The sequence below is a fragment of the Trichoderma breve genome, chromosome 1 (genome assembly GCF_028502605.1).
Source record: "Trichoderma breve strain T069 chromosome 1, whole genome shotgun sequence".
NCBI lineage: Eukaryota > Fungi > Ascomycota > Sordariomycetes > Hypocreales > Hypocreaceae > Trichoderma > Trichoderma breve.
In genome coordinates this window covers 2,684,828-2,696,676 of record NC_079232.1, presented here as the reverse complement: position 1 = coordinate 2,696,676, position 11,849 = coordinate 2,684,828, and the positions used below count along the sequence as shown (strand labels likewise).

General features: G+C 46.0%; 4 protein-coding genes across 4 annotated transcripts; 2 read left to right on the top strand and 2 right to left on the bottom strand.

The window, feature by feature from the left end:
• Nucleotides 1-1,877: 1,877 nt before the first annotated feature.
• T069G_00839 (uncharacterized protein) lies at nt 1,878-2,417 on the top strand (the record flags this gene model as incomplete). Its single annotated transcript, XM_056168049.1, has 1 exon — nt 1,878-2,417. The coding sequence occupies one exon, from the start codon at nt 1,878-1,880 to the stop codon at nt 2,415-2,417; it is 540 nt and encodes a 179-aa protein (XP_056033365.1).
• A 4,184-nt stretch (nt 2,418-6,601) lies between these two features.
• Nucleotides 6,602-7,369, top strand: T069G_00838 (prion-inhibition and propagation domain-containing protein; the record flags this gene model as incomplete). The annotated part of the gene is made up of 1 exon (XM_056168048.1): nt 6,602-7,369. The coding sequence occupies one exon, from the start codon at nt 6,602-6,604 to the stop codon at nt 7,367-7,369; it is 768 nt and encodes a 255-aa protein (XP_056033364.1).
• Nucleotides 7,370-8,843: 1,474 nt separating this feature from the next.
• On the bottom strand, nt 8,844-9,180 carry T069G_00837 (uncharacterized protein; the record flags this gene model as incomplete). The annotated part of the gene is made up of 2 exons (XM_056168047.1): nt 8,844-9,101; nt 9,157-9,180. The coding sequence occupies 2 exons, from the start codon at nt 9,178-9,180 to the stop codon at nt 8,844-8,846; spliced, it is 282 nt and encodes a 93-aa protein (XP_056033363.1).
• Nucleotides 9,181-10,939: 1,759 nt separating this feature from the next.
• Nucleotides 10,940-11,566, bottom strand: T069G_00836 (acetyltransferase (GNAT) domain-containing protein; the record flags this gene model as incomplete). Its single annotated transcript, XM_056168046.1, has 1 exon — nt 10,940-11,566. One exon carries the CDS (start codon nt 11,564-11,566, stop codon nt 10,940-10,942), a length of 627 nt encoding a protein of 208 aa, XP_056033362.1.
• Between the last annotated feature and the right edge of the window lie 283 nt (nt 11,567-11,849).

Here is an 11,849-nt window from a genome sequence, read left to right as displayed (position 1 = left end):
TCAGCCTCCATCTAACTAGCAAAAAGAAACATACCACATGTACTATTCGCATGTGCTCTTGCATTATGTAAATTAGCTGACCTCCTTCTCAGGATATTGCCGACAGGGATGGCATGTCCTTGATTGCTTCTGAGAGGATTAATATGTGCAAGTACAGGTAAACTCACTGCGGCGTGGGTTGGTACCTTGAAAAACCTGGAAATAGTGGCTTTGGAGGAGCAAGGCGCTCAAAAGTTCCCCACTGTAGATGACACGCTGAGAGCGTCATTGCTGATCAGTTGCCGGTTTTGGGGCGGCGTCTGACGCGTGGCAAGAGTTTGTATGTTTGGAGAGAAATGATACTGCGAAAGGGAGAGAAGAAAAGAATTACAATAAATACTGAATAAATTTGATTCGATAGATGGGATTGGATGAGTGCCTGCATGAAATGTTACAGAGTTACGGGTAGTTGTCCGTGTAAGCGCGTGCCACTGCAGTATGGTAGCACTGGAGATCGGCGATGACAACCTGCGTGTAAGAAGCCAGGAACCGGTAAAAGAGAAAGAAAGAAATAAAAGAACAGAGAAAATAACCATTATGAGATAGTAAAGACTATGACATTGCTGCAAGTTTGGGGCATTACCTTTTATTTTTACTAGCAATTACATCCTCCCAATTAAAGATGGAGTTCTTGGTTGCACTGTCGCGGGTTCATCGCTTCTTTCACCTTCACCCAAGAAGCTGCTTGTCAACTAGAACGCAGCCGAATTGAGTATGAATACTCTAGTAGTGAAAGCGAGTTTGGCTCAGCTTTTGGCCGGATCTTAGGATTATTTGAGGTCTTTAGGGGAATGGCTACATACTCGTAACCTTCTTCCTGCGAGGCTTAGAGTAAGCTGCCTGTGTGACAATAGCAAGAGGAACGACTATTTTTTTTTTACTGATCCAGCACAAGAAGCCTGTACGACTGCTGTATTCGGACACGATCCGCATAGAGGCTTCTATTTTATTGACTCATTACTTTTACAACCATCGGTCTATTGCTCTTGCAACTATTGAACCACCTCCTACGAGAGTCGCATCTGCGGCAACATACAGACCCTATCTGGAACGCAAGCAGAAATGGGTGCTAATCTCCCTTAGACTGGCGGCACAACAGGGCCGGTCATGGGCTAAGGGAAAGCTGATGATTAAGCCGCCTAACCGTCGGGTTGTAAACGACTTCAATAGGTTGTTAAACTACCTAGCACGCGATGGCTACAATGTCTGCCCTTTGTGTATCATGTGCGCGTGTACATTGAATTCGGCAAAGATGCAGTATCAGATTGGAATATGTTGGCATCCGTCATGAGTAAATGACGATAATAGATCTGCCAAAGTCTCATCCCGCCTTGGCGCGCCAGTGAATTACTATACCCGTCGTGTTTGCTGAAGGCTAATTCAATTCGATGGTTTGAATTGGTGAAATGAATTCGGACTTTAGTAATTCAAGTAAGTAAACACTTCTCTGCTCAGTGTCACGACTTGAATCAAGTTTCATCAGGCCGCGCTCATTTTGACGAAAGATCTCGAAGTGCGGAGTATGTGCTTGTAGATGGCCTTTTCGGCATCCTATGCATATGGATTAGAGAGGTGCAGTGAATGCTTTTTCCTTGTGTTATATAGCACCTGTTGATACTATTCAAGTACAAACAACAGTGATGGTACACATCAAGAGCGGAACTTCCAATATCTCGAGCTGCAGCTAGACGTGTCAGTCTGTCTTTTATTGGTGCTTACTGGTATCCAATCAGAAGCTTCCACAAAGCTGGCCCACCCCACCTGTCGCGTTTGACAGCATCGTCTCCTAATCTCTCTACAATCACCAGATCACGACCTCCCATACTGCATTCAAATCAATGGATGGCGAATCTTTAGACCGACAGGCTTCGGCCTTGGATTCAAAGCTCGGTGATGATATGGATCTCGATGACGCAGAGAGCGTCATGAGTGATCTGAGCACTGATGAATTCACCACAGATCTCACCACCGACTTTAGGAATGCCATGAACCACATTGGGATACCTAAACCTTTTCTTTCCTTTAACACTATGCCTGATTTCCCTGGCGGCGTGTCTATTGAAGGATTCGGCGATATCAAAATGCCACTTGAAGAGGCTCAAGTCCGGCAAATTATGGCATACCACGAGGACGCCGTCATGGAAGATGAGGATGACGGTACTGTTTTACTGGAGCTTTTTTCAGATCAATTCACCTTAGATGACTCCATCTGGCCGAATATCATTCAAGGCTGCGTAGATCAAGCTGCTCGCTCTCGCAATATCACTACACCGCTCATGGCAGAGCCTTGGTCTCTGAAGTTGCTTAAGTATGGGCACAAGTTCGACCAAGAGGAGCTGCGAGTAACGACTATCCGGAGCATCGAAATCCTGATGTAGATTAACACAAGTGATGCAGTTTTACAGTAAACGAATGTTTGGGTAGTATGACTATTATTCTGCCACCTAGACATGAGGGTGGTGGGTTAAGGGTCAAGAATAGAGAGACCGAAGAGCTTGTTTTTGCATCAAATCAAACGGCACAATCCTTTTCGATGGAGGATTCAAACATAGAATCGCGCTTGGTCAAATCAATTTACATGTGGGCTCTGGTCTGCTCTGTTGACCCTCATCCCGACGCACCAGATATTGAGCTGCGGCCTCTACGCCACACACTGAGACGATGGCTCACAAAAGATCGTGGATCACGCGGCCAGGAAGTAATATATTCGCCTCTTAAAAGCGACTATAAAGAATGGGAGTCTGTTTCCAGGCGTCGACTTATACTCGAAGATTGCTATCGAGTGCAACACCTTCAAGATGTTTCTGCCGAGATCCCCTTTGAGATCTTTTTCGCGTCTATCACCAAAAAAGGGGGATATGGTCCTGCGACCGAAACTAACCAACCCACGAAGCGCGACGTATATATATACGGCCTGAACGGCCACCAAATCACGGAACCGCTCATTTCGGTTGACGAAAAAGACCTCGTATTGCCTGATGATCTAGGATATTTTGCAGGTCACCCCTCTTTTTGTATCTTGTCGCTAAACTAACTGTTTCTAGGCTGTTGTTATTATTCTCCGTGATACAATCTTGTCTTTCTTTTACGGCACCAATTCGTGGGGTGTTGTCGAGTCACTGTGGGTATACTATGCTCGAGCTTGTTTGAAGAAGTACCATGCTCCAAGTACGATTGTTGTTTTCAAGCAGATTTGCAACTTTATGATGGCTCCTACGGCTGAAAATATGGACGGGCATTGGGCCAATCTACAATTGATTCCCAAGCATCTTCTTGATGTTCTAGAAGCTCTATGTGTTACCAGGTCCTATCCCTGGTTCTCCCGCTTCGGTCTTCACTATGCTCGTGATATGCCCAAAAATACCTTTTCTCGACTCATTGACCGGCGTGACATCGCATACCTGAACGGCGAGCTATCATATAGAGACATTGAGGCGGTGTAAGTCGCGTAAAGTTAGCATCGTGCTTCGAGACTTGGTATACTAATATTCGCCTCGCAGAATATTTGGGGTGATTCTCGCATATCCTCGACCCGCCCAGCAACTCAGGGCAGTCAAAGAGATTATTGGCATTCAACAAAGAAGATCGCGAAATGGGAGACCGAGACCTAGGCTCGCTCAAGTCCGGGACTATATGCTTACATTCGTTCGCCCCATGTTAGAAGCATGCATTGAGGCATGTGGAACTACACAGTTGACAGCACAAGATGGTCAGGCATTGGTCGGATTTTCTCTATATTTTATTGATCCATTTGCAATTCTATCGCTAATGTAAGTCATTGCATTGTCCCCATTCCCCGCGTCCCCATTCATGTGGAAATCGAGACTGATAGTCATGTAGCAAAGAAAAGATCGGTCTAGAGCGCCAGCCCGCAGCCATCCTTGGACTTATACACAAAGTAGACTATTACGGCAAATCTGGGTATCTGCCTCAGGAGGAAGCTCTGCAGTTTAGCCTGAACGTTGCCATATCTCTAATTGCCTCGACAGACTTCGCACAATGGCGCGGCATAGCCGACGATCCTTACTTCAAGAGAGATAAGGAGGGTGTTATGAGTTACGTCGCCTATTTCTACGATGAAGACAGTGATCTCGAAGACTGGCTCTACCGCGGTAATTCTGAGCCCCGTTTAAGCGACCAGGACACGCGTGAGAAGCGCTGGCAGAAAATTCAGCACGAAAGCTATTTGCATGATGACTACGACGATCACGAGTATCGATATGCAGACTCTTATCGGAACTGTCTTTATATTGAAAAGGGCTCCGTAAAGCATTCTAAGGATACACTTGATGAGAATCGATATAAAGAGCTGTATGGTATCAGCAAATCTTCAACATATTCCCAGCCTGGGCTTCAAGAAAAAGGAATCCATTTTAGAAGCTTTTACTGCTTCTTCGAACAACTATTCCGACCGACCGAACAATTTGATAAGGTTTTGGAACTACTCATCTCAAAGGTTGTTAATACTGCACCACATATACCCCATACTGAATTCGATACTCTATGGATTCCGCTTGCGAAAGAATTCATACCGTATGTGTATATCTTCGAAGAACTGAAAAATACTCCTAGAGAATCTCTCGTGTCAGGATTGCTATCTGCAATTCTGAAGGCATATCTCAATACATGGGTGGGACAGTATCCGAAGCGCCCTAGCCTCGTGCGGGAAGGAGTCCATTGCTCGTGCCCTGACTGCAAAGGGCTGAATATCTTTTTGGCCGATCCCTCATTAAGGGCTGGGATATTTAAAGCAGATCGAACTAGAGTCCAGCATATTTTAGACGAAATGTCTCGGGCGAATGTCGATTTTAAGTCCGATATGATGGAGGATGCCGATTCCGTCACCTTGACCGTGATTAAGACTATGCGTCTTTTTGTACAAACGCGCAGGCAATGGGGTTACCGACGATACCATGCTAGTAGAGAGGTGGCGAAGTTTGGCCAGACAGGACTCGAATTCATCTTTGGCACCGAGTGGATGTCATTTATGAGCATGGGTCATCTTGGAGGCGTTGGGTTCGACAACTTGGAGATACGGACCCTGTTGAGGATGAAAACTGAGCGTGTCGACAATTTCATCCCGGAAAAGTCTGTAAACATGTTCTTTCGAGGCCTGCCACGGCTACCTAAAGCCAGCCAAGCAGGTCGCCTGACTCGCAAGAGGAAATCGTCGTGGGAGATGGATTTACCCAAGGACTACCCTCTATACGACTTCGAATTCGGGAGCGATATCTATAATGAAGATATAGATGTCGATTCGGTTCACTCCGGATACTCGTCGCTAATGCTTTGAACGCCGGTTAACTAAATTTTACTGAGTCAAATGGTGCGTGCCTCTTTTCCCTAGTCAGAAGCGCTGCCACATTTGAAAGGATGCAGGGATAAGAAGGCAAAGAAATTGCCGTGTTTCGACAAGAATAAACTCTTGGGAGATTGAAAGGCAGTCTTGAGGATGAATTTTCTGTAGGTGTTCTTTTAATCGTGGAAGGACTGGAGGTTTTTAATTTGCGAGCCTTGGCTATGTAATGCGTGTTCTATTTAGATACGAAGTATGAATATGATGTAGATTGATGAGTCTGATGATGATCCCATATTATATCTTGAAGCGGCATTCTTCAAACACACATGCGTATCTGTAGCTTCTCTCTCTGCGCCCCCCTGTCCTTGTGCGATGACCCTAGGAGCCGCTTTCTATGCTTAGGACTTACTCGCTCAGCTTTTATTCCTCTATCCTGTATTCTAGACTATTCTATGCAACCCTTACGTATGTATGTGCAGCTCTTTATACCTCAGCGTCACTTAATGACGACATTATCTGCATGTAAAATGCCTACTGCGAGCACTCTAAGCTCTAGCGCGTGATAACCCAAGTTTAGCACCGTACATCCGTTGCACCGGGTCTGCAGTAAATTTCTTATCTCAACCTCAGTTGGGCTTGTAGATATGTGAAGCGGCTATTCTTGGTTCATTGTTTGATTAGAAGCGAAATATGAGTAGTCTTCATTATCATAAAAATTGGAAACTCAATCTTCTTGAATGACGTTTATGTTTATGCCGAAGATAAGACTCACAGATAGCATCTATGGATCATTTCGTATGAGAATTAGAAGACAAATCGTTGCGGCCTGACGTTTAGACGACCGTTACTCTGCGGCTCTGCTACATGTACTCTTCATCACCTGGAGGCGGGGTGCTCTGCATGCATGTGATTGCGTTGGGCATGCAGATAGCCTGAATACGCAGCCGTATGTAAGTACCTACAACTGGCTCTTGGACGATTTCGGTGTAAGAGTGGAAGCAATCATTTGCCGAGGACGGCTCTAGAACGGACGCTTTATATTGCGAGGCATCCAGTTGAGGTTGTCGCTAGACGCGGCAACATGATGACAATTTCTTGCTTTCATGCGACGCCTTGGTAGTGTTGTAGTTAGTAATTCCATTATATTATGCTCGCCGTCTCCGGCTTCTTCATCTACCATTTTGCATTCCTTCAGCATCTCTTCTGTCTCTGTATCTCATTGTCCCCAAATCACAAAGCCACAGCCTATCTTCCTTTGGGGACATGGATCCTGTTGGTAATACAATCGGACTATTACGTTTTGTGCTCAATTCCTTCAGCCAAATCCAACTGGCACGAGAATTTGAAAGCGAATTTGGAAGATATCAGCTAAAGCTTGATCTGATCCAGCTGCGCCTCTCTCGATGGGGTGAAATCGTCAAGTTCAACAACAATAACAGCATCGCAAGGGAACGTATCCCAGCGCCTTCTGGTGGGTCTGGAAACCCAGGAAACCCAACGGGGAATCCTACAGCTCTAGATCTCGCAACGCCTATCAATGGAACAGAAGGCCTGGAAAATCCAACAGGGGATCCTACAACTGGAATTCTCCTCGAAATCCGAGACACCGTTGCCAAGGCTCAGAGAGACGCCAGGAAGATAAAGAATGGCTCCTCATCAGACCAGCTTCTTGACGCTGATGCATGCATCCCAGCTGATCTCAGAGGATTGCATAATCGCTTCAAAGGCCTCATTGGTAGACGGACATCTCAGACGGTCAAAGTGGTAGACGGTCTGAAATGGGCTTTTTACAAACGAGACCACTTCGACAGATTTATCGCAGACATTTCCTCTCTTACAGATAATCTGGAAGGTCTGTTACCTGAGGTTGATAAGCAGAAACTCTGGAAACTCAGCAGCGATGAGTGCAAAGGGATCAACAAGCCCAACCTAGAGGAGCTGAAAGACATTTCTTTTTCTCCGTTGGCACCTATGCACACCAGATTAGCCGCCTTCCGCTATCGACGCCTTTCCGGTATGCGCAGTACATGATACCGGCAAATTTCTTGACAAGTGGCAGCCCAATAAGTGTCTTCTGCCGTAGAGCCTCATTCAGTTCACACTGAACAAAAATTTGGCGTAAATACCCTCGTTCTATCAAACAGTTTCAGGTCTGTAATCTGATGACAGATCATTTGTTTTCAAGTTGTCGTCGTCTATTACCCCTATACTTGAGTTTTTGGGACTTTGGCAGAGGTTCCCACGAATTTTCGGCATTGCAATGTCTCAGCCTATCAGTACCTCGATCAACCAGCGGCATATTAATGGTACGGCAGTAGGCGTGAATAATGGCAGTATTAAACTTCAATATCACTTACGAGATTCAATGTAAGCATCAATAGCAATTGTATTCGAAATTTCTACGGAATTGCTTACCGACATAATACAGATGTCGTCAACAATATCAGATTTCAACCCAACTTTGGCCTCCAGTATATCCAATATAGTCTTCAGCTCAGCCCTGCAGAACTGGCCGAGAAAGAACATCAGAGGGTAATACAGGCTTGGAACAATTTTAAACTATGTGGCTTGCTACTGGAAATAAAAGAATTCCAAGCCTGGTTCAATATGCAATGTCAACGGTCTGTTCTTTGGATAAGTGGCTGCCGTAAGTCGCTGGACATAAACTAGTGAAAACTGTTTATTGAGCGTTAACTGGAGAATAGCTAAACACGGGACAACAACATTAATGCAAGTGAACTTTTTCTCACTCCATTTCGTTCTGCATTTGATGATGTACTTTAGACAGTGACTAATCATTTCTAGGTCCTATATGATTGAGTATATTCGAGAGAAGAGGATAATGAGACCTTTCAAATCCCGTCATCTCTTATATTACTATGTCGACAAGACAGTCACCGGAAGTTCCTATCGAAACCTACAACAGACACTCTGGCAGCAAGCTGACCCAGCGAATGGTGTACAAATGCACGTTTTCAACAATCAGGATAGCGAGGATAGCAATATTCTCGATGAGTTAGTCGAAAGATTAGCTGCAGCTCAACGCGACGTATACATCATTATTGATGGCTTGGATTAACTCCCCCGAAGACACAGCAATGAGTTGCTCAGACGCCTCTGCAATCTTAGCGAGAAGCTCAAAGGCGAGAATAGTCACAGTGGCGGCCACCTAGCTGTAGCTATTAGCTCACAAAACACTCCCTCTTTTGATCGTGGGAAAGGGTATGATAAGGTCTTTGATCTCCGACTCGGGCCTAATTACATTTCTTCGAATATTCGGAAATACCTATTAAACAGCTCTAGTGATTCGACTATCTTTATGGGGACCACAGATCTTCGACGACATAATAGCATCCAAGCACAGCGAGAAAAGCGAACTAACAATTACCCTTGTCTTTCATCTTCTATAATCTATAAGGCGCAACGGCAACCCATCGTCTTCTGATGGGTGTATTACCATGCTGAAGCGCCCCTTGCTTTATCAATGGAGTATGATAGACGGCTTTTATGAACTTTCTAACGGAAGATATCTGCCCTGTTCCATGTGCTTGACGTCTCCATCGGCCTGGAGGATCATGGCGACGTTTGCGGGCATGTTCACGATGTATATGCCCATGGCTGCGAGGGGAGCATCTGGACGGATGCTTCCCAGCGCGCCAGACGACTTGAGGAGGCGCTGGATTTTCTGCAGGTGCGCGACGAAGTCGACGCCGGGCTGGAGCTGGACGATGTACCGGCCGGGGATCAGGCCGGTTGTGGAGGCCTGAGAGGGAGCGGTGAGACTGTGTTCAGGCATGAGATGTCTGGGGAAGACGAACCTGGTCGTGCCCCGAGCTGGTCATTGTCATGAGGAGGTGTTGCCCTGTGGGAATGCTCGATGCAGCCACGGCAGGCAATCAGAGTTCTGGTGGCGTTGGGGAGTATGAGGTTTCACGTTTTCTGAAGATGGTTACGTTGGTTTAGTATTGGAGTATGATGACCATGAATGACTCATCAATCCCCAGCTATCCGATGATACATGAGAGGTTTGTCTATATAACCCAAAGACACCTCAACAGCTATTCAAAAGGCCGCAGACTCTGTTGGCGCGTACCACAGAATCCATTCTGTCTCGTGGCAGTCACCATTAGCTATTCAGGAAGGAATGCCTGAACAGGGATGTTGAATCTATAGAGATACGGGTAAAGATCTCTCTTAATGCCATTAAGACGATGAAGGATCGGCAGCAACTCATTGGGTTATCCAGGAAAGAGCTAGACGAGCAGCGATAGAGAAGTAAGAAACATGGGACATTAAACAACCCCAACTATTACCGAGTACGAGTCCATTGTAGAACGTGAAGAATTAGAGTCAGCTCTTTGATTGAGTCATTGGTAATCCTTGAGAGGCTAGCATAACAATTGAGCAACCCCAATCTAGGAGGGGGGCTAAACGATAGGCCAAAGTGATCGTCTATACACTAGAAAAGCGCTGGGGAAGGCTCCCGAGGGCGCTAGTTTTTGTAAAAACGACCGTTTACAGGAACGGAAAAATAGGTAACCACCTTAATATTAAAGTTGGCCTATAAAATAGGATTCTGAGATGCTAAGAGAGCCCTTTAAAAGCCCGCGCCTCTTTGTAGGTCGCGTTGCGCGATCTAACACGCAAAGAACGATGTGGGGGCACTAGAAGGGGCGGATGTGTCTGATCACCAGAGACTTTAGCTGAATCAATTTAGTCAAGTTCTCAGGTGGTATCATACAGGTTGAGTATAATGAATTGACGTTACCAACATCATAGACATGTTAGTATTTATCCTAACAATTGTAGCCCTTGTCCTGCAGAGTATGCTGAAAGAGTTTACAGGACCTTGTTCCCTCACCGCCACCATCGCAATAACCTGGAACTTCCACCTTTTATGCCCCTTCAACGAGTGCTGTCGTCACTGTAGCTTTGTCTTTGTGTTTGTCGCACTGGCCTTTACTTTTTGATTGACCAGCATATTCCACCGTGCAATCAGCCTCGGCGCACTCAACCCCAGTTTCGGTGAATTTCTGGCAGTTTTCGGTGATGACAGGACCACTGTGTGTATTGCAGGTGTCTGGACATCCGGCATAAGTCGTTGTTGTTATGAGGATACGACACATAGTTGATTGGATAGGAGGAGACAAGGCAGGAGTTTCTGACAGAGTAATAGACAGGTAAGTATTAACATCTTGTTGAACCCCTTTCACGAGAGCAGGCTTCCTGCCGAGCTGCCGTACTCCCATTGGCTATTTATATCGGGTCGTGATGATGAGGGGCGGTGGATATTGGGCGACATCGTATCAGTGTGTCAGCCTACCAGCGTCGTATGGTCCCATCGTATCGGAGCCTGTGTCTTTTTATATCGGCGCGCTGTCATGGCTGTTTAGAATGTCAATGGGGGAGGATGCGTTTTATTGAGAAGATATACTCATAAGAGTTCGGTGATCTGAGACAAAGGATGCTCTGAGGCTATGGAGAGAGTGTCGGGGAGGAATTGTTTTGTAATCATGCGCCTTGGTGATTCCTGTGGGAATAGCTTACGTACATGCAGAAGCGTCTATTTGAAGTGTATTAAAAATCAGCCTCAGACAGCCTTCAACTGCCAGAATCTGCTACTGGGGTTTCATCAGGTAAATTCTGTCGAGATTTCCGATAATCATCTCGACTCATCCGCCACACTATGTCGGATCTGCTCGCTGATTCCGACTGCTGGTCCCAAAGCTGTTGCTCCCACGCAGGTATTTCTCGAGGCCCTAAGCAATTGAAACCAAGTCGAAGCGGAACCAGGCCGCTCCTGTTATTGCTTTCGTCGTTTCGAACCTCTACACAATCGGCTCCCAGGTCGAAAGCGATGCCGACGAGGAGAGCTGAAGCCCTGGTGGCCAGTCCACGCCCTGTCTCTCCACTCCCTAACCAGTACCCCAGCTCAAAGACACCAGGACCACCTCTTTTGACGATTCTACACGAACCGCGAACTTGGTTACTGACAACGATTGCGTAGTCGAATTCTTCGCCGGCGTCCCAACCCTCGCTGCCCAAGCGTAGAGCCTCCACTGCGTCTTCTTTGGAATAACCATTTGCTGCCCACGGCATCCATGGCGAGAGTTCCGGTAGTGATCGGTTAACTAGGGCGTGTAATTTATCGACATCGTCACTACGCCAGCGGCGAAGTTGTATGTCGCTGTCAACAAGTTCTTCTGGTGGTAGTTTCACGGTTGACATTTTTGTGTAATAACGGCAAAGGGGATTGTATGCTTCACTATGACCCTAAATCGATGGATCACTGGTATTTATAATTCTGTGACTAGAGAGCGCTGGTTTGCGAATTACTTGAGATTTGGATAGGTGACTCACAGTTGTTGCTGTTCTGTCCCAAAACTGAAGCTATACCCGACGCTATAAATTGGGTATAGAAGAGTACAGTTAGTTCAATGGCACGCAGTACGAAAACGTTTAGCAAAACTAAATATCTATTTCCAATATTAGATATATTTTTACTCTAGGT